This window comes from Channa argus, chromosome 21 (genome assembly GCF_033026475.1).
Source record: "Channa argus isolate prfri chromosome 21, Channa argus male v1.0, whole genome shotgun sequence".
NCBI lineage: Eukaryota > Metazoa > Chordata > Actinopteri > Anabantiformes > Channidae > Channa > Channa argus.
This window is the reverse complement of record NC_090217.1, coordinates 13,744,890-13,764,967: the sequence shown is the minus strand read 5'-3', so window position 1 is coordinate 13,764,967 and position 20,078 is coordinate 13,744,890. Positions and strand designations below refer to the sequence as shown.

Sequence of the window (20,078 nt, the reverse complement as noted above, 5' to 3'; positions counted from 1 at the left end):
TTTTCAGAGTTGTGCATTTCTGCGTAAGGCCTTACTCTAGTTCTACCCATACACAGAAACTAATAAATTATCCTGTTGTCTTTGAGGCACAGGTGCATGCTTGGGACAGACTTTGCACAGGATCTTTGCATATATTTGCCATCTTTTAAAACCAACCTGCCTCCATGAAGGCAGCCAATGAAGTATTCTGGTATATTACATGTACAGAAAGTTTGTATCTGAGTCATTTTGAGTTATCACATAAAGACAATTCAAGGAAGATAATCTCATTATTCTTAAACATGCAGCCCTTTTGCTAGCCTGCATTTTCTGAAGCTTTGTTTTTATTTGCCATCTTTTCACAAGAGACCAAAGTATCGCAAGTGTTGGGTATGAAGTCAATTCACAGAGATTTTTTTTAAACATGATCCAGTCAGAGGCCTCGCTATGCCAGGAAAAATTGCAGCTCAGTTTCTTTTCAGCATCCAGTTTCCGTTTTGTAAAAGGTGAACTACAATCAGGCTTGCCTGCACAGCATTGAAACCCAGAGGTGGTGTCACCCCTTTGCTTGAGAACACTGCTGTACTGTGGGGGAAGCTTTCTACCTCTATTGTCCAGTACCACCTTATGTGTGGGATTTACTACATGCTACAGTGTGTCGGTGTGGGTGTGTTGTTGTGGACTCTCTGCATCACATTACTTAATGGTGTTGGATTGCAGAAATAATGGCCATATACTGGCCACCCGAAAAATCAATATTAATATGGAAGGAAGGTGTTGAAGTGAACAGAGGTTATCCTTTCTTCATGTACCATACACTAAAAGGTAATCTCACAAATTTATATTTTAATACTTCATACTACTCGCTTATTGTCAGGAGCATGGTTCCACACATCCATTTCTCTGCATTATAACATTTGATAGCAGTACCAGCCTTTTTTCTGCACACACTTGGGGAAATTGGATCTTAACTTCTGCCAGCTTTCCTGTCACTGATTCACTGTAGCGCCAATGTTGTCATTTCCTCTGAATTATGTATGGGGCTTTTTTTTTTTTTTTTTCATATGAAGTGTTCCAACATTACATAACACTTGTCTTTTTGATTTTGTGGTTTTGGCCTGGCTGGGTTTGCCTTAGTAGCATTGCTCAATAAGAGCAGTAATTGTCACTGTGTTGTGAGGCAGTGTCCCCTGATTCTGGCAAGGAGTCTTTCGCTCTCTCTCTCTCTCTCACTCTCTCACTCTGTCACTCTCCCCCTCGCTCTTTTGCGCACACTCTTTCTCTCTCTCTCTCTCTCTCGTGCTTGCTCGCTTACTGTTTCTTAGTCTCTTTAACTCCTCTCCCCTGAGCTCATTGCAATGCATGTGTTCTGCAGTCGAAGTGACCTTCACAATGCATTTCATCACTTATCGTTTGCTTCCACACCCTTTGAGGAAAAATCTATTTTCCCCAGGTTTTATTTTACTTATTCAGCTCCTCCTTTTTCAAGAGACAGCCATAACATATTAAAGTTGATGAATGAGCCAGTGTGTATGCTAACAGTGTCAGGGTGTATTTTAACACTGAGAGGAAAAAAGAGAGCAAAAATTTGTGTGTTAGTGTGTCAACATGAATGCAGAAAATGGGATGAACTGTGTGTCAGCATGAGTAAAGGTGTTAATTTTTGTGTTTTATGTAGAGGTGCAATGAGAGATTCTGAGAGCCAGACCTGTGAATACTGCAGCCTCAGCTGGATGCAGTGAATCAGCTGCTCCCTCCATCCCTATCTCATTTCTCTTCTGTCAGCCCTCCTCCTCTCTAGCCCCCTGGACTGTCTGCCCCTCCTCCCTATTCTCCCTGCCTCTCCCTCCCTCCCACTCTCTTTCTGTGCACCTCTAGCTTCGGTAGCAATAGTCTTAAGCATCCTTGCTGCTGCTGATGCTGCTATAAATATCTGCTGGTAGCCGTAGAGCAGCAGGCAGGCCAGAGGGAGGAGCAGAAGACCTAGAGGACAGGATAGGACAGGATAGGACAGGACATCTGAGGAAGAGGATAACAAGATGACAAGCAGATGAGCCAAAAATATGAGAAGAGGATACAAGAGGAGAGGGGGAGCTGCTTAGTTAGCTCTAAGAAAGAAAAGGATTATGTGTTTTGTCTGTTTATGCACTCTGCGGTAATGGTATTGGCCTGTGCTGGACTTTGAAGTCAAATGTAAGCCCAAACTTGGTCCTGGACTGTACTGAAACTGAGCTGCATTGGATTTAGCTGAGTTAGCATTAGAGCTTAACAGTGGAAGACTGGAGCAGGACTCCCTCTCGGTCTCTAAAAACCAGGATTTGCATGCAACGGACCCAAACTAAACTTCACTTAGGCTATTGGCCCTTCAGATTTGTGCGGACATGTGGGCTGGCATGGGCCGGGGCAGGGCTGAGATGTCATGCTCCTTTGTTGCTGGTGGTGCCTGAGACCTGAGGCGGTGGAGCTGGACAGCAGGAGAGTGGACCACCGTGTGTTACATTGTGAGACCACTGCTTCCACCGCCATCAGAGCTGTTTCTCTTGAGCCCTGGGAGCCAGAAACGACCAACATTGGCTTGCAGCCCTCCCAGAGGTCTGCTGATTTGGGGAGTTGAGCTAGAACTAACTCTAAGCTTTTCTAGGAAGCCTGAGAGAGTCTTTTGTTTAGGTTTTGTTGGTTTGTGCTCAAAAAGAAAATAGTGAAAACTGAGGCTATAAGATTGCTTTCAGGTCTTTTTAGACTTATGTTGAGTGCATTAACTTGATACTAAAATTTAACCTTGTAATAGATATAGTTTTATCACATTCATGTGTATAATAGGATGTTCATGAGCTTTCTCTGCTTGAAGAAGTCTACCTAGCTCTATATAACCTGCCTGTTTTTGCGTTTGTTTGTCTGTTGCACAGTGTGAAGAATTCAAGCTATAGCCTACCATCCTACCATCCGTACAGCAACAGCTATGACTACTCAGACCAGAGCAGGCAGAGTGAGCGCTCAGGCCTCTGTGGACTCTCCAACCTGGGCAACACCTGTTTCATGAACTCTGCAGTGCAGGTAAAAAATGCACCTTTTGGGGTCGTGACACAGTTGTTGGGCAATGTGGGAAAGTCTTCAAAGGGTTATTTGCAGAGCCTAGAAGAATCTGAAGTGCTGCGGAAACGTGCATGACTGCACTTTGGACTCATAGACCTGAGCCTAAATCCACCACCTGCTGATTATTGTATTCTGCTGGTTTTATGTCCCCTTAGTGTTTAAGCAATATCCCTCCGCTGACGGAATACTTCCTCAAAGACAAGTATACAGACGAGCTGAACGAGGACAATCCGCTGGGCATGAAGGGGGAGATTGCCAGAGCCTACGCTGAGCTTATTAAGCAGTTGTGGTCAGGCAAATACAGCTATGTTACTCCAAGGCCTTTCAAGGTGATTACCAGAAAAAAAGAAGCATTGTTTAATATGCATAGCCTCTATAACGTGATTTCCGTCCTCCAGACACAGGTGGGCCGTTTTGCCCCCCAGTTTTCAGGCTACCAACAGCAGGACTCCCACGAGCTGCTTGCCTTCCTCTTGGATGGCCTTCACGAAGACTTGAACCGCATCAGGAAGAAGCCTTATATCCAGCTCAAAGATGCTAACGGAAGGCCAGATAAGGTGAGATTAGCAGTGTCTTCATTTTTAATTCTCACATTATTTTTTTCTTGACAGATAGTTGTGAAAGCTTGTGTGTGTTTTGTTGTCAATCCCAGGTGGTGGCAGAGGAGGCCTGGGAGAACCACATTAAGAGAAATGACTCCATTATTGTGGACATTTTCCATGGCCTTTTCAAGTCCACCCTGGTGTGTCCTGTGTGTTCCAAAGTCTCTGTGACTTTTGATCCTTTCTGCTACTTGACTCTGCCACTTCCCATGAAGAAGGAGCGGACACTGGAGGTCTATCTAGTCAGACTAGACCCTCTGGCCAAACCCACACAGGTAATATGCCGGTACACTAAGTCTATTAGTAAAACATTATGATTATATGTACAGACAAACAGCTTATGCCACGTGCTTCTGTTTCAGTATAAGCTGACAGTGCCAAAGGTGGGCTATATCTCAGACCTGTGTACATCCCTCTCCCTTCTGTCTGGCGTGCCTGCTGAGAAGGTACAGACATCATAGACTGCTCTTCTCTTTGCAGCAACACTGCTCTCTTATTAATAATAAATGGACCCAACCTCAAGGTGTAATGGGGCAAATACTCTAATCTTTTTTCTTTAGATAAAAATAAGGATAAAGATGAGATAAAATTAGAAAAAATTTTAAGTACTTTCTTTATTATACTTTTGCCTTTAAAGGCCTGCCATGTATATTTGATCATTCTTCTCAGTAGAATTAAGTTCTTTTCTTTCTTCACCCACTGTGTGTTTTCTGCATCTCCATCTTCCAGATGATTGTAACTGACATCTACAACCACCGTTTCCACCGGATCTTTGCCACCAACGAGAACCTCAGCAGCATCATGGAAAGAGATGATATCTATGTGTGAGTGTAGGACTTAGCTGATGAGCATACTCTGTCATCTGAAGTCTGACATTAACAGTCTTATCTTAATTGTGATTACAAGAACAGGAACAGTCTTTAGGCCTAATTTGTGGCAAATTGTCCGAAATATAATACTAAGCTTATCAAACAGCTTCATTTATGATGGATTTCCCAGATATATGTATATGTTTTCAATGTAATTCTGAACCAGACATTTAAAACATAGAGGAGTTGACTGTCCACTTATTGAATTCACTGTATTTTCCATGGACTTTTCAGTTCCTCTGCTGTAGCCTTTTCAGTGTAACATCAAACCACTGATAATACTTCACTCTGTAGGTTTGAGGTAACTGTGAACAGGGTAGAAGATACAGACCATGTGGTGATTCCAGTGCACCTGAGGGAGAAGTACAAGCAATCGGGGTACAACCACACCAGCACGCCCCTGTTTGGACGGCCATTCCTCATTGCTGTCCCAAGAACCCTCAGTGAAGACAAACTCTATAACATGCTGCTCCTGCGCCTCTGGTATGTCCACGTGTCCCGTGGTCTAAATCAGAATTTTAAGCTGTGGGGAAAATGCCATGAGCCATTCAGTGGAACTATATAGGACATTATTTACCTTGTTTAAAACCAGACAGGTATTTTTTATTCTTTGTTGTAAATAAAAATGTTTTTGTTTTTGCAGCCGATTTGTGCGATCACCAGCAGAGGAAGAGGAAGATGATTGTGAAGAGTCACAGCCATCCAAACAACACACTGTCAATGGTAATGCCACTAATGGACTGTTGGAGGAGGGGTCACCAAGTGAGTGCCAAAACACCCACAGACGCATTAACATCATATTCTTATTCAGCAAAGTTGTGAACTCTTGGGATTCTTTTTTTCTATTTGTGCCAGGTAGCATTTATTATTAAAGTTATTGTTCTTTAAAATCAGCAGAGATAATATATAATCTGATGTTGTCCTCCAGGCGAGATGGAGACTGATGAGCTGGACGACGAGTCCAGTCAGGATCAAGAACTGCCCTCCGAGAATGACAATAGCCAATCAGAGGACTCTGTGGGTGGAGACAATGAACTCGAGAACGGCATGGTCGCTCCACAGAACTCCACCAAGGGCCAGCAGACATCCGGGCACAACAGAAAGAGACTTTTTACATTCCAATTCAATAACATGGGCAAAACAGATTTCTCGCTCATTAAGGAGGACACAAGGCAGATCCGCTTTGATGAGGGACACCTCCGACTTAGTGGTAGGACTTGGTTGAGAAGCTATTATATGAAATATCCAGGAAACGTATATCATCAAATTCCACATTGAAACTAAAATTGAATCAGATTTATAATTCAGTATGCCAGCTCTTCAACATCTTAAAATGTCTTATTTTGAAAAGGAAATTAATAATTTTGTAATTATCAAAATAATAATTTGTAGATTGATTTATGAAGAAAAAGAAAAGCAATCGCAACGTCTCAGCTGCTTTGTGTCTTTACACTCTGTCCACATTTTCACAGACCGCTCTTATCTCTCCTTGGACTGGGAACCGGAGATTAAGAAGAAGTACTTTGACGAGACAGTTACAGAGGTACTATCTCACTAGTTTTTATTTTTAAAAGGTATTAAACCTTTTTCTTTCTGCCTTGCTTCAAAGGTGCAGTGAAAATGCAGCACTGTTATGTGTTTTGCCGTAGTAAAGTGAAGCATTAAATATTCCGTGAACACACACTCATAATCAATTTGACCCATGTTGACTATAAAATCCAGGTGTGTAGGTGAGCAGTAAATGTTTGCTTTTATTTATTATTACAGCATAGCAGCGCGTTTTAACATTTATGTGTAGTTACTAAACTGAATGTAAAATGGTTAAAATCACGTTACAGGTTAAAAAGTGCTAGTGACACTATGAATCTGTATTGTGTATTTTAACTTGATGAAAAGCCTCTTAGTAAAGATAAATGTTATCTGTTTTGTGCTATATTTTCGGACAGGCATGTTATCTGTGTGTATTCACAGTAGTGCCGTGAGAAGTGTTTTCTAACAGGACTGCATGTGTGTGTCCGTCTGTGTGTGTGTTTGTGGGGGGGGGGGGGATTACTGAGAGCAGGACTTTGACAAGCATGAAAGCATGGAGTACAAGCCTCAGAAGAAAGCCTTTTTCAAGCTGAAGGACTGCATTGAACTGTTCACCACTAAGGAGAAACTGGGCGCAGACGACCCGTGGTGAGAAGCATGGCCCAAATGAAACAAATGCTCTTATACATGTAGCTATTTGTGAACAAGAACACCAACGGCTGTCCTGTCTCACAGGTACTGTCCAAATTGCAAGCAGCACCAACAGGCAACAAAGAAGCTGGACCTGTGGTCTCTGCCGCCAGTGCTTGTCGTCCACCTGAAACGCTTCTCTTACAGCCGGTACATGAGGGATAAACTAGACTCCCTTGTGGACTTCCCACTCAGGTAAACTCACACAGTCACGGAGCAGAACACTGCTCGTTAAGCAGAGTATACATTGTTTGAGTTTTCCTACACGTGCAATATATCATGCAGCAGTGTAATGATTACAACAAAAGTATACACCTATACTCAGTGAAATACACTTTGTTGGTTTCTGTGTGTGACAGATTCCTAAAGTATTAACTTTACTGGATTAAAAGAACTTCTTTCACATGTTTTGGTTATTGCTAGGATTTAAACATTTTGCTAATTGAAACCGACCTAAACAAACATTCCATTTCTTAAATGCTTCTAGCAAAAAACTTGCAAATTGTACTTGTATATATGGGGAATTCACAAATTCCAGCATTAACCACAACTTACGGCGGTAAGGCAAAAATGCAGTAGATTACAAATAAAACATTTGGGGTCATGTAATTGTAATACTAATGGTACTACATACCAAAAAGTACCCATAGCAAACAGTTTTTTTTTGGTCCTGGTGTTCATGCTTTTTTTGCCTTCGTGATGTGCAAACATTTCTAACAAATACGTGGCACATCACAACTTGCATCATTTGTCCTTTAGAGACCTGGACATGTCAGAGTTCCTGATCAACCCCAATGCTGGGCCTTGTCGCTACGACCTCATTGCTGTGTCCAACCACTATGGAGGAATGGGCGGAGGCCACTGTAAGACTTGCATATTTTTGTCATTGTTTCTCAGTGGCAGATACCACTTTCTCTGCATTTACTTGTCTGCATAAACTTTATCTCAACTGATTTTTGTTCACATTTTAACAGATAAAATACTTTTTAGGTGTGCATCATAAGGAATAGCAAATTCTCCCCCCCCCCCCTTTTTCTTTATACATTAGCTCTGTTTATTTACACACCAACACAAGATGTATGCTTTAGAAATCTAGGATGTATTTTTAAAGACCGTTTGATTTAATGACTTCTTGACTGTTTTTTCTGTTGCTTCATCATGATTCTGTTATAATTGTAGACAACCCTGTGCTTGTGTTACTGGACTGTGTTTGGACTGTAGGAGTTTGTGTGTGAGGTATATATAGTTCCCCCAGAGTTTCCATGTGCAGCTTTGATTTAGCTGGGCTTATATGGTTGGATTTTGAAACCTTTTAACAACATACCATCCCTGAGTTTTGAGTATGTTTTGAGTATGTGAGATCATACTTTCAAAATAAGTTTTTAGGTAGTTTAGAACCCACAAAATAGTTTTGAGTATATACAAACACAGCTATAATACTAATGTAATGTACATTTTTGCTCAGATACTGCCTACGCTAAGAACAAAGATGATGGAAAATGGTACAACTTTGATGACAGCAGTGTGTCTCCTGCCAGCGAAGATCAAATAGTGGTGAGTGTCTTCATTTGCAATTTCAGTTGGTCATCAGTTTTAATGAACAAATAGCCTGTGTCAGAGTATGGAATTTAAAAATCAATTTCAAGTGTACTGGTATCACACACAGTAGAACAATTGCACATAAAATATAAACCATACACACCGGTATATAAAATATACAACAGTAACACTCATTTGGTCCTAATAATCACAGAGGAGTCATGGATGCTACATAGCCTCATACACAGCTAAATGTGGTACACTGCGTGCAGAGGGGGGTAGTAGTAAACAAACTCAATACTCAAGTAAAAATTAAAGTATTGACCTTAGACCTTTCTGTAACACAAGTAGCTCATAAGATCTTTTACTCAATGTACCTAGCAGTTTATCTATATTTTACTTACACTGCAAATGAAAAACATGACACTTTTAAAGTACTGATGTTCGGAGAAGCGGAGAGAACTATTTTATCTTTTCCGTGTTCAGATCAAACTTCCAGTTTAAGAAGGGATAATGTTATATCTGTCACAACAAGAACCACTGGAATACCACACAGAATGGGACAGCAAGAGAGAACATTCTCAAACGACTGTTCCCTCTGGTAGGCTGCAGGGAAAATCAGAAAGTATAGTAAAAAATGTAGACCTATTTAAAAGGTTACATAACTCATACGTGTTTCTAAAATTAGTCAATGTGTAAGAAAAATGCTTTGAGAGCTGAGATGTGAAAAGAAAGGTTGGTGACCTGAATGTGAAGGGACTGAGTTGTGCTTCAGTTGACCTGAAGGCAAATTCACACAAAGTAGTGTACAGTCGGACACAATGACACATGAAAGTAGCTCACAGGCCTCAATAAATAAAAGAATTCTATAAATATCTTAAGTCAGAAAAATAAAGTCAGATCCACTGTCCAGGGTGAAGCTGAGCACTTTAGCCAATTTACACAATTAGTTAGATCTTAATTAGACTTTATCTCTTTATAATTTATTTTAGAATTACAAATATTTATGAATATTTACTTGTTATTGAGACTGACAAACTTGAGACAATAACTGTTAGATGTAGAAGCTGCTAAAAAAATTACAGTCACATTTACTTTGAAAGGTAGATACAGAATGGAGCTGTATCTAAATGCATACACTTGTAGGGGTCATTCAAAATTAAATAGTTTAAAAACATCCAAAATATGTCCTCAGTACTAAGAATCAGAGGCCAGCTTTAAGAAATGCATCTTCAGCTTGGATTTAAAACATGCTGAATCTGTAATGCACCGGATGTCAGGTGGTAAGGAGGTGGTCTACAGTTTTGGAGCAGCAACAGCAAACACACAATCTTCTCTTTTTTTACACCTGGATCTTGGAATTTCTAAAAGAAGTTAACCAGATATCTGTCATGTTTGCGAAGAACTATTAATTCACTTAAGTAGAGTTTTAAAAACAAACAGCAACTGTTTAAAATCAATTCTAAAATGAACTGGGAGCCAATGGGGGGAGAAACAGAGTTATTTGTTCATGCTTGGGGGTGTTGGTTAAAAGTCGAGCAGCAGTTGGAGGCGAGATAGTGAAGAAGTTAACTCCGACTTAAAGTGCATCGCAGTAATCCAACCTTGAGCTGAAAAAAGCTCGCGTTTATCAAATCACAGTCACAAATCACCCCCAGACTCTTCACTGATTTTCTACGATAAGTGGCTAGACTACCAAGATCAAGGTTTAAGCCATTATCCTTTACATGACACAGTCTGTCTTACTCTCATTCAAGTTTAGGAAGTTTTGAGGCAGCCAGAGCTTTACATCATTCAGTTACACAGGCACTGCAGTGCATTATCCACATTTGGCTTAACTGACAAATAGTTCTGCAAATCGTCTGCGTAACAGTGAAGGAGAGATTGTGATTTTGGATGATTGACCCCAGTGGAAGCATATACAGTGAAAAAAGGACAGGGCTGAGATTGGAACCCTGCGGCACAGAAGACAGACGCACAGGAAGAGGATGTGTCTCCTATCATTACAGAAAACTTCCTATTGACTAAATAGGACTGGAACCAGTACTGCACCTTGGATACCGACACACTGAGCATGGCGAGAGCTGAGGACGGTATGATCCACAGTATCAAAGGCAGCTGTAGCATCCAGAAGCACCAACACTGCAGGATTCCTCGCATCAACAGATAAAAGAATATCATTATGGCCCCTTAACAAAGCTGACTTGCTACCAGTATGTCACGATCTAAAGCCTGATTGGAATTTCTCAAAAACTTTATTATTTTCCAGAAAAGACTGTAATTGATTAAAAACAACCTTTTCTAGTTTAGAGATAAAGGGAAGATGAAACACAGGTCTGAAATTAGATAAAATCAAGTTATCAAGTTGCCCCTTTATAAGCGGCATAACTACTGCATGCTTAGAAACATGTGGTACAACTCCTGAGCTAAGACAGTTGTTATTATAAATAAGTAGACATGGGCCTACAATATTCCAACCTTCTTTTAAAACCTTAGCTGTAAATACACAGTAAAAACTGTGCACTCCACCAAAACAGTATTTGTCTGTCTGGAAGCATAATGCAAATCTAAGGGATAAGGTTACGATGATTCTAGTGAAGGGGTTTGTTTGAAATTAACCAAAATCTGAATGCAGTTCCAAATCTGCTTATTGACTCTAAATCCTTTTGAATCCTTTATTAAAATATTTACAAATAGTAAAACCTCTGTTATTTTGGGGGGGGTGGCAATTTTAAGTTAATACAAGTTTGTACTTTTGCTGTGATTGAGAACAACCATAGAAGCAAACTCTGTATTGTACTGGCAGTGGAGATAGGCCAAGAAAACCTCGTTCTCAATAAATAATATCACAAGTTCTAACTTTTACACAGTGGACAGTAATTTCATATGTAGGTATAGTTTTTTTTTTTTTTTTTTGACAAAAGAGTCAATGCAGGTTTTTGGGAAAGACAATATTCAGCTGCGATTTTATCCCCATCTAATGTTGTAGTAAATATTTACATCCTCCAGACTATGAATTTGTGAAAAACAAACTACAGCATGTCTGCTCATGTCAGTGAGGGAACATGTCATCACAACAGTGTGGCTCATCGGGTAGTTTTTAATATGGTGACACAAAATGGAGACGTGTTACTTTCCAGATGCATTTTTCTACAGGATTTTTTTTGTCTGTTGATGGGACTTAAATGATAATTAATAATCAAACCTTTTCTGGATGGACAATATTAGTTAATATTTTTTTAACCAATTAAATATTAGTGTTAAAGTTAAAAGGGAATTCTGCATGAGATGGAGCCACAACAGTAAAAATGACAACGTTTTTGAAAAAATATTGCTTTGTGTGTGTCTTTTAGTCCAAAGCCGGCTACGTGCTGTTCTACCAGCGCCAGGACACTGTGAAAGGCACTGGCTACTTCGCTCTTGACCGCGAGGAAGAAGAGGACGAGGACGAGGAGGAGGAGGAGGGTGGAGAAGAGGAGGAGAATGACGGTGAGGAGAGGAAAAATGTCTCCTCCGCTCAGGGGGCCTCGTCTGCCGCCGGTGCCGCAGCTCAGAGCGACGAGGAGTACCTGAACGAGAACCGGCGCCGGAAGAATGACAACGTGCAGCAAGATGAAGATGAAGAAGAAGAGGAGGAGGAGGAAGAGGAGGAGGAGCACGTGCCCAATCGAGATGTGACCATGAAAATCAACTGAGGCAAAATGAGGACACCGATAAATGGAGAGAGAGACTAGGATCTTTCCATCCAAAGCCATATGGACACACAGCATGGCAGCGGGCGTCACCGGTCTTAGTGGCTCTGACTCCGCCGCTCCACAGGCAGAGCCACAGTGGGAATGACTGCTGTTAGGTCAGGAAGCTGCCGCGGTACGCAACTCTAAAAAATCAGGGCCCTCCTCTGTGGGTGGATCGCTGCGTGTGTGTGCACGTGTGTGTGTGTGTGTGCGTCTGTAAAGTGTGAGTGTCTCACCACATCCATTTGTCTAGGATTTGCCCACTGAAAGACACTAGGGAATGATTTTTGAGGTATTACACGATGAATCCCCCCATGCTTTTTGTGTTCTTTTGTTTTGTTTTTTTGTTTTTTTTTTTATGTATGTGAGAGCAGTGCATTGTTGGCATATCATTTTAGCATCGTTAATAGATTTTGTAAAAATTTTAAACACTGAATTACGTTGGGTTTTCATGATGAACTGATTTTGAATTTGCACAATCAACAACCATCCACTTTTTTATGTACTATTGCCAGACACTGCAAATTACAGTGTCTCTCAGAGGGATTTTTCACATGAACACTTACTAAACCAGTGGTGAGATGCATCTACAGCCTAGACTTATCGTAGAGAAGTGTTGTTTAATACAGTCTCCCAGTTTTGTGTTGCTGCTGCGGTGGTCTTGCATTTCTAGACAGATTATCAGTGTATTGGCATTAACTTTAGCAATTTGAGGTCCTGCTTTTGCTGGCTGTCTCCGTTCTCCTCCGTTGATAAATTATATTTCTAAAGACCTTAACATAAGCAGTATAGAGATGTTATTTAACTTTCCATAACTATCACAGTCTCTTTGTGCATATTTTAGCTGCAAATGTCCCTTGTGTTAATGTCCAGTAGCACTCTGTCTTAAGCAACTCAACATAGTGTGCTGATATTCTAACAAATAGTTTAAATGTTAGCTGGTAGACACAAACCTTTTCAACTCTCCTTCTAAAAGGGAAATGTCATTTTCAACTTTAATTTTCAACTTGCATCTCATAGTTCTAGTTAGAGGAGACTAACTAGTGTGAACGATATGTAAAATGATAGTAAACTTCCTTCTACTTCTTGCTGAAATTTAAATTGTGATGATATCATCTATTTGCATTTTACAGTTGATGTTGATTACAGATGATGTCATATTGAAGAGGGTTTTCGCTTGTGATTGTGTCGTCTGAAGGGGGGCGAAAGTGGCTCAGTTGGTACAGTGGCTGCCTACCAGCCATAGGGTCAGAGGTTCGCGCCCCGAACACATTTCGAAGTGTCTCTAGGCTGACAGTGCACCTGCAACAGGACAAGAAAACTGTTGTAGAGTTTAAGAGTAGCAGGTCAAGCAGCACTACCACCTCTTTAGTATGAGCTGCCACATGACGACTTCACAGCTGACAAACTCTTTCAGAATCGTAGGGGGTTTTACTGCGTGGAAGGCAGAGGAAGGTTTACTGCCCTAACTAGAAGTATGAGAATCAGTAAAGTCGTTAAACAGTGTGGTTGTGTTTAAAGCTTTACCGTGGCTCTGCACACACTCTTCTTCATAACGGAGGCGCTATGAGATTAGGAACATCGGTGACTACTCTAACATTAGATGTGTCATCTCTTGTTTGGATCACCTCTGCCTTAACTCTTAATCTCAAAACCAGCCGCGTTTCTTTGCACATCACTATTACTGTCTTTCTTGCATGGCCCCTTCCATAAACACAAACACTCCAGTGCGAATGTACGTATGATTTGCTCTTTGTATTACAGCCACGTCATTTTAAACTGTCTTTTTTTACCCACATGAGGGCCAGAATGTATGCTCAATGGAATGAACACTGACCAGATGTACATGGTTAATGCTTTTTGACTCATTTTAGGGCCAGATTTGTTTGTTTGTTTGTTCTTCTTTCATGGCTCCCTTACTAGATTTGGTTGAATGACGTTAAAGGGTCCTTCGCCTTTGATATTAGCTGTATGAATTAATGGTGAATGAACTTGGAAGAAAGCGTGGGTAGGGGATTTGCTTTTTTGTGGTCCGTAGCTTTGAGAATGGGTGGCAGGGGCAGGGGTAGGGAGACAAACTGAACTTGGGGTGAGTCGGCCTAAAAGGCCTTTCAGCTTTTGGGATCATGATACAGTGAAAATATTTTGTGGCAGGTCGTTGCAGGATATTCCTCCATCGATGTCATGACAAAACTATTCTCCATGGTGGAGTGTTATGTTTTCTATCAGTTTTTTTTCCATTGTAAACAGCATTAGCATACCTGTTGTTGCCTCAGAATATTAGATACGTACCATGCCTTCATGAGCATCTCTGTGCTTCGGCTTCAGTGGGTGTCATCACCTCTCCGCTGGCTTGCCTTTTGGGTGACTCACCTCATCCTGACTGACTTGCTGACTGAGTGGGATGTGATTGCTATTATAGGCTTATACAATTCTGTACATAAGAGTTCACTCTGTGAGTGCACATTTGATAAAGTTTATTTATTTATATGTAAGCATTTATTAATAAACAGATGATTATTTAAAACCTTGGCAAGACCAGAAATGCCAGGGGAAATGTGGCTCAGGTCCACACATACACACTAGTTTGTCTTGCCTGTGCTCTTGTCAGGGAGGGAATATTTTTAAAAATTATGATTCTGTTGTTTTGAGACTTTTTTTTGGGGGGGGTAAGAATAGTCCAGACATCAGTGCATGATGACATAACAAGGGTTTCCAGGTTTGACTGCACTTGAGTTCACTTGGGTTTACATTTGAAATGTGCATGTGTATTTATACACAATCTTCAATAAAGTTGTGTAAAGCTTCCTGTGGGTCCTGCTCTGGTTTTCCTTCCCTTTGGTGTGTGTGGGAGGTCTCACTGTCTTACTAGACACCCATAATGTCCCATATATGTTTTACTTTGTATATGCATAAACAATTGAAGGAAAACTTACAACTGCTCTCTATAAAGATTAAAGCTCCTTCTAATTAGTATAGAAATTAAAGGTAAATACCAACTAATTTGAAATATGAATAAATTGTAAAAGCTAAAAATCTGTCAAAACACTGTCTAAGCATATAGTTACTGTAGATGACATATATTTCGACCAGCATATGTCCTTTAACTCGCACATAAAACAAATCTCTACAACAGGATCTTTCCACTTGTGGAACATTTTCAAAATTAGGAGCCTACTGATTCATAGTGATGTCGAAAAACTAGTCCATGGATACGTTAGTTGTAGACTGGAAGACTCAGTGTCTAAGGCTGTGTGTCAGCGTCCCAATAACTCGAGAAAAGCACCAGGTTCATTCAAAAAGCTGCCAGCTGATGGCGCACTCAGGTGCTTTCTCAGTTCTGCTGGTGTTTGGAAAAGCTCTCAGAGTGGGACCTCTGTGTGCAGTATAATCTGCGCTCCTGCTCACACCCGTCCAGACGTTCCCCGCGAATTTTATCCACGCCGCTCCTCCGGATCCACTCATTTTCCACACCTACCTGACGTGCGACGGGAAGAAAATCGGGGCAAAGAAAATCGCCTGATCACCCTGTTACGGATTTGTGCAGATTAATGTGGATTTGATACCGGGACAACTTTCTTTTCTCCGATGTGCAGGAAGATGAAGAAGAAGGAAAAAAAATTACAAAACAGGCTGCTGCATTTCAGCTGCAGGGAGAAGCATAGTATGAGGAGCAGCTGTGGGATTTTTGCCTTTTCTCTTATCCAACAAAAAATCTGTAATATGGAATTGAAGCTGTGAGTTACTGTATTGTGACTCTTAGGTATTTTAGTCCTAAACGCTTCAGTGATCTTTGTTGTAAATGTCTCAAATGTACGTTTCATTGTGTTGTCTATTTGTTACCGTCATCTTGCGTGTTTGAAGTAAAATATTAAGTGTAATTGAATAAACTGCCTTTATGTGACTTTTTACATTTTATTTTTTTATTTTTATTTTTTTTGGTAGACAACATTTGAATGTCAGTATTAAATGAACACTTTTAATCACAATTCCTGTTTATGTTCCGACAACCTCCGAATGTGGACCCTCGGGAAAATCCACGAGCTCCGCCATCCTTCTCTGCCTTGAGTTGTTTTTCATCGAGGTCATCTGAGGAGAGCAGAGGGTGCAGGAAATGTGGAAGAGGCACAGTGAGATGATTTGGGTGGGGTTTTCGTATTTTTTTTTTTTTTTTTTTTTTTTTTTTTTTGGCGTCGCTTTAATGCGCGCACGCCATTTTCCGTGCGCCTTTACGCACAGCGACACTGATTGGAGATGCCGACTTGCACTGAAGTAAAGAAGTCGAAAGGAGGACGAAAGGAGGACGAAAGAAGACAAGCAACGCCCGAAGCCAGGCGCTGGGTGAGGTAGTAGTTTGTGCTGTTGGTCGGGTTGACATATTACCCCTTAGTGGAGATGACTGCGCAATCTACTGCCTTGCCGGCGCTGGTGACTTGCGACGGAGAAAGCAAAGCGGTCCAACGTGTTAAGGACGAGATCTGAGTTTGAAAACCGAGTATTCATTAAAACATGTTTGAATCAACAAAATGTGCGGACACGTGAAAAGCATTTTATTTTTCAGTTTCTTTGAATAAAGTGATTTTTACTGGTATCCATAACGTGAATGTGTTTCTTTCCAGCTCTTGTTTTAACCATTTTAAAGCGGGCACGAAGGGCATGGCCACACGCCTATCAAACTATCTGACAATTCAAAATGTTTTAATAACCAAGAAATCCTGATGTCCTACACACTGTGGAAAATACGTATTTGTTCCGCAGAAATATGGGCTCTGAATGTTATAGGTTATAATCATTTAGTTAATAAATATGCAAACAGCATTTATAACATTTTAGTGTTGTAACTCGCTTAATAAAAAAGTTAAAATCTTAAATACAGTTAGTAATTAATGTGTTGAATAAATGCAGACTGTGCTGTCTGTTCGAATACCAACTGAGAGCAAAACGTCTGTACGGGTTGTGAACCTAAGGGATATAAAAATAACTAATGTTTGCTGATTCCTTTTTCGGTTTTTCATGTTTATCCATCGTCTGGAACCACTTGTCCTGTTCAGGGTCACGGGAGGCTGGAGTCTATAATGGGATTATGTGGGAAATTGGAAAATTATATCCCAAAAACATATTTGGGACTGAATTAATCATTATTTTCATCCGGGTTAACATCAGAACTGTGATACATTCAGCGGCTCTCCAGTATGAGAATTGACTCGGTTCTGTCAGCGATTGCTGTAAAATGTTTGAGATTCAGTGAGGCCTCTGCAGCTCCACTAATGATCCCTCTGCTGTCCACTCACAAATTTGAACTAGTCTTTTGGAGGCCTGCTGATCCTGTTTGTTAGTTGTTCTGTCCCACAAGGAGAACCCAGAGAAAACAAACCGAAATTATATTGATTGGCTCTTGTGTTTCTGTACTTTTAATGTTTTGTTTCTTCTTTCTTCAGATTGATTTGCTCTGGAAACTTAAGTTAAAAAGTCAAAAGATTTGGGGAATTATTGATTTCGGTGCTTGCATACTGTAGTACTTGACATTCAACGCTGGGTTTTTTTAATAATACAATTACATTTTTACATTGATCTTTAACATTTATTTTCTTTTTTTCATTTCTGGTAAAGAAACACTGAAGGTAAACATAACCTTTTGCTTCTCAAAGCCAGAGTTACACAAGGAAACATTAAAAATATTTCTTTTTGACTTTATAAGTTGTGTTTTTGTTATACAAAATCTACGTTTCACATTCACAAATGGAGAGGTTGACGGTAGCACAATGGTGACTTTAAATGGTTCCCCACTGAACTTCAAATCTCTTCTTTGCTACAGAAAAAAGTGCCGAGCTCTTTTCATTTCCCCACAGCAAATCTTATAATCTAAAAAGTCGAAAAACAACAGCAGTGACTATTTTCACAATACAGTGTCTTCACAAAGGGAAACCTACAGCTTGGGCTGAAGGGACCAAGTCAACTTTAGAGTCTAAGAGCTTCTCATACCCACAAATCCATCCCCAGGCTTTCACAGATGTAGTAGTAACACAAATAACACCATGGTGGAGTCTTTAGAAAACCACTCTTAACAATGTGTCCACGTTACCTACGCAAAAGTTGAACCTGAGTCGATGTGCAGCAGTTGGGTGGCACAATAGGATGAAAATAATTAACCAAATATTTATTCTTTGACATTCATCTAAGAGAAAAAGGCTTATGACAGGTAGAAGGATGAACATTCAGCGTATTCTCATGCCCCATTCACACTTTATCTTAACATGCTCACAGTTTAAAACATTCACTCACTGTGTCCTCAGATGAAATATGACTCGCTCTTTTGAACTGGGATGCATGCTAAGATAAAGCTTAGATGAGTGCAGGATGGATCAAACAAACAAAAAAATTATAAATTATTACATGTACAACATATTGAAAAAACCTCAATAACTGACAAATAACATATTTCATTCAAGAAGAGATGCAACTCAACAGGTACAACATCATGGTATGTACAGGAGGAAAATGCACCATATAAATCAATGGAAATGATTGCTGCTTGGAGGAATGTAGATAGAAAATTTATCAAATTCAGAAAGTCGAGGTTCTGATGACAAATAGCCCGTGCAATGCAATGGCACATATCATTTGAGTAAAAAGAACAATATTAATATTAATATTAATATTAATTAATATTCCTCTTTGCTTTCAGTAGGTTGTACCTAAAACAGGAGGCTGACACCACTCCTCTGACTGCATGTTCAATATTTAGCTAATTTGCTAAAGCTAACAATCACACGGGCAGTTACAGGGTTTACGATGTCAGAACACTTCCTAAATTTTCCCTCGCAAATAAGAAAATTGCAATTTTTAACACTTCAGCTTTCGTACAGAACAAACAAGGAAAGTAAAAGCTGATAATCAGTGAGCTGTACAGGAGTTGATACACAGAGCTTGGGTGGCTGCTTCCCATCTCCAGCCTTCAGGTTAAGTGAATTACTAGTTGTTAACTGTACTGTACAGACCAGAGAGTGTATTTGCTAAAATACTATTCTTTTAAAAATGGCTTTGTCATCCTGGAAATGCACAACGTCCTCTGGATTTAACTCATCCCCAATGCTCCCTCCGATACTTTAAATAATGACACACATTCCCCCTTTACAATCAAGCCTCATGTCAACCAGTGCTCCTCCAGAACCACACATATCCCCTGGTTATACTAACTAACTAAATAAATGCTGTATTGTTTTTCAGTTTAGGACTAAGCCATTCACTGAAAACATGCATTTTCCCCGCGGCTCGGACTCTTCTGAAAAATGATTCTATGTAGAGTGAGTTTCTCTTTCCCTCAGACAACTTCTGATCTCCTGCATGGCTGGCTAAGGAGCGTAGGCTGTACAAAGACAGAATACTAATGCAGCAAAGGGTTGAAAACATGTGCGTGCACATATGTTTCTGAGGCTTTGACTCTGTTACCAGCCAGTTACTGAAAAGTGATCACAAAACACAATTTTGCTTTGTGCCTTACTATTACCGTTTATGTTTCATTTCATTCCCTTCCTTCACAATGATTTGCATCCTCTAGCTGTTATGGTAAATATCTGGGAGGCTAATAGCTCTAACCGAAAAGCGACAAATAAATAAATATATAAATAAATAAATGCATGGTTTCTGCACATTTACAAATATCATTGATTACATTACAGTAATTCTAAATCAGTCCATATAAAACAAACAGCAATATAAATCATTTCACCGTTTCTAATAATCCCAGGCCTACAACTTATCAGTGCACGCATTGTCACGCTACATCCAAACACAGGTCATCAGAATTCCCAACGTGTCCCTCCAAAGACAAAGATCTGTGGGCATCTCAAGCTTTTTAACACATTAAATATATTAAAGCCAGAGAAAGATTTCGACGTTTCCTCTCTGGGACATTTCTTCTGCTTAACTTTGATTGTATTTCTTGATTTTTGTAAAAATTACAATTACAAATTTAATCCTCCCTGTTGCAGGGAATATTTGCCTCTTTATTTCCCTTATCATGGCTCCTTGGTGAGTGATGC

General features: G+C 40.2%; 1 protein-coding gene across 7 annotated transcripts in view; it reads left to right on the top strand.

Annotated features, from left to right (window-relative positions):
• Positions 1 to 20,078, top strand: part of LOC137106422 (ubiquitin carboxyl-terminal hydrolase 15-like) — a 53,628-nt gene that overhangs the window by 7,173 nt on the left and 26,377 nt on the right. For 4 of the 7 annotated variants that reach the window (XM_067489640.1, XM_067489639.1, XM_067489643.1 and 1 more), the window contains 15 exons: positions 2,886 to 3,033; positions 3,228 to 3,401; positions 3,471 to 3,629; positions 3,725 to 3,949; positions 4,037 to 4,120; positions 4,404 to 4,498; positions 4,838 to 5,026; positions 5,187 to 5,305; positions 5,472 to 5,753; positions 6,016 to 6,086; positions 6,606 to 6,721; positions 6,809 to 6,958; positions 7,523 to 7,626; positions 8,229 to 8,317; positions 11,656 to 15,940. In XM_067489640.1, coding sequence (XP_067345741.1) covers positions 2,886 to 3,033; positions 3,228 to 3,401; positions 3,471 to 3,629; positions 3,725 to 3,949; positions 4,037 to 4,120; positions 4,404 to 4,498; positions 4,838 to 5,026; positions 5,187 to 5,305; positions 5,472 to 5,753; positions 6,016 to 6,086; positions 6,606 to 6,721; positions 6,809 to 6,958; positions 7,523 to 7,626; positions 8,229 to 8,317; positions 11,656 to 11,997 — 2,347 coding nt within the window. In that variant the 3' untranslated portion in view covers positions 11,998 to 15,940. Of the gene's footprint in view, positions 1 to 1,062; positions 2,572 to 2,885; positions 3,034 to 3,227; positions 3,402 to 3,470; positions 3,630 to 3,724; positions 3,950 to 4,036; positions 4,121 to 4,403; positions 4,499 to 4,837; positions 5,027 to 5,186; positions 5,306 to 5,471; positions 5,754 to 6,015; positions 6,087 to 6,605; positions 6,722 to 6,808; positions 6,959 to 7,522; positions 7,627 to 8,228; positions 8,318 to 11,655; positions 15,941 to 20,078 lie in introns of those variants that run through there. The other 3 variants (XM_067489644.1, XM_067489642.1, XR_010911934.1) reach the window with 3 other exon arrangements.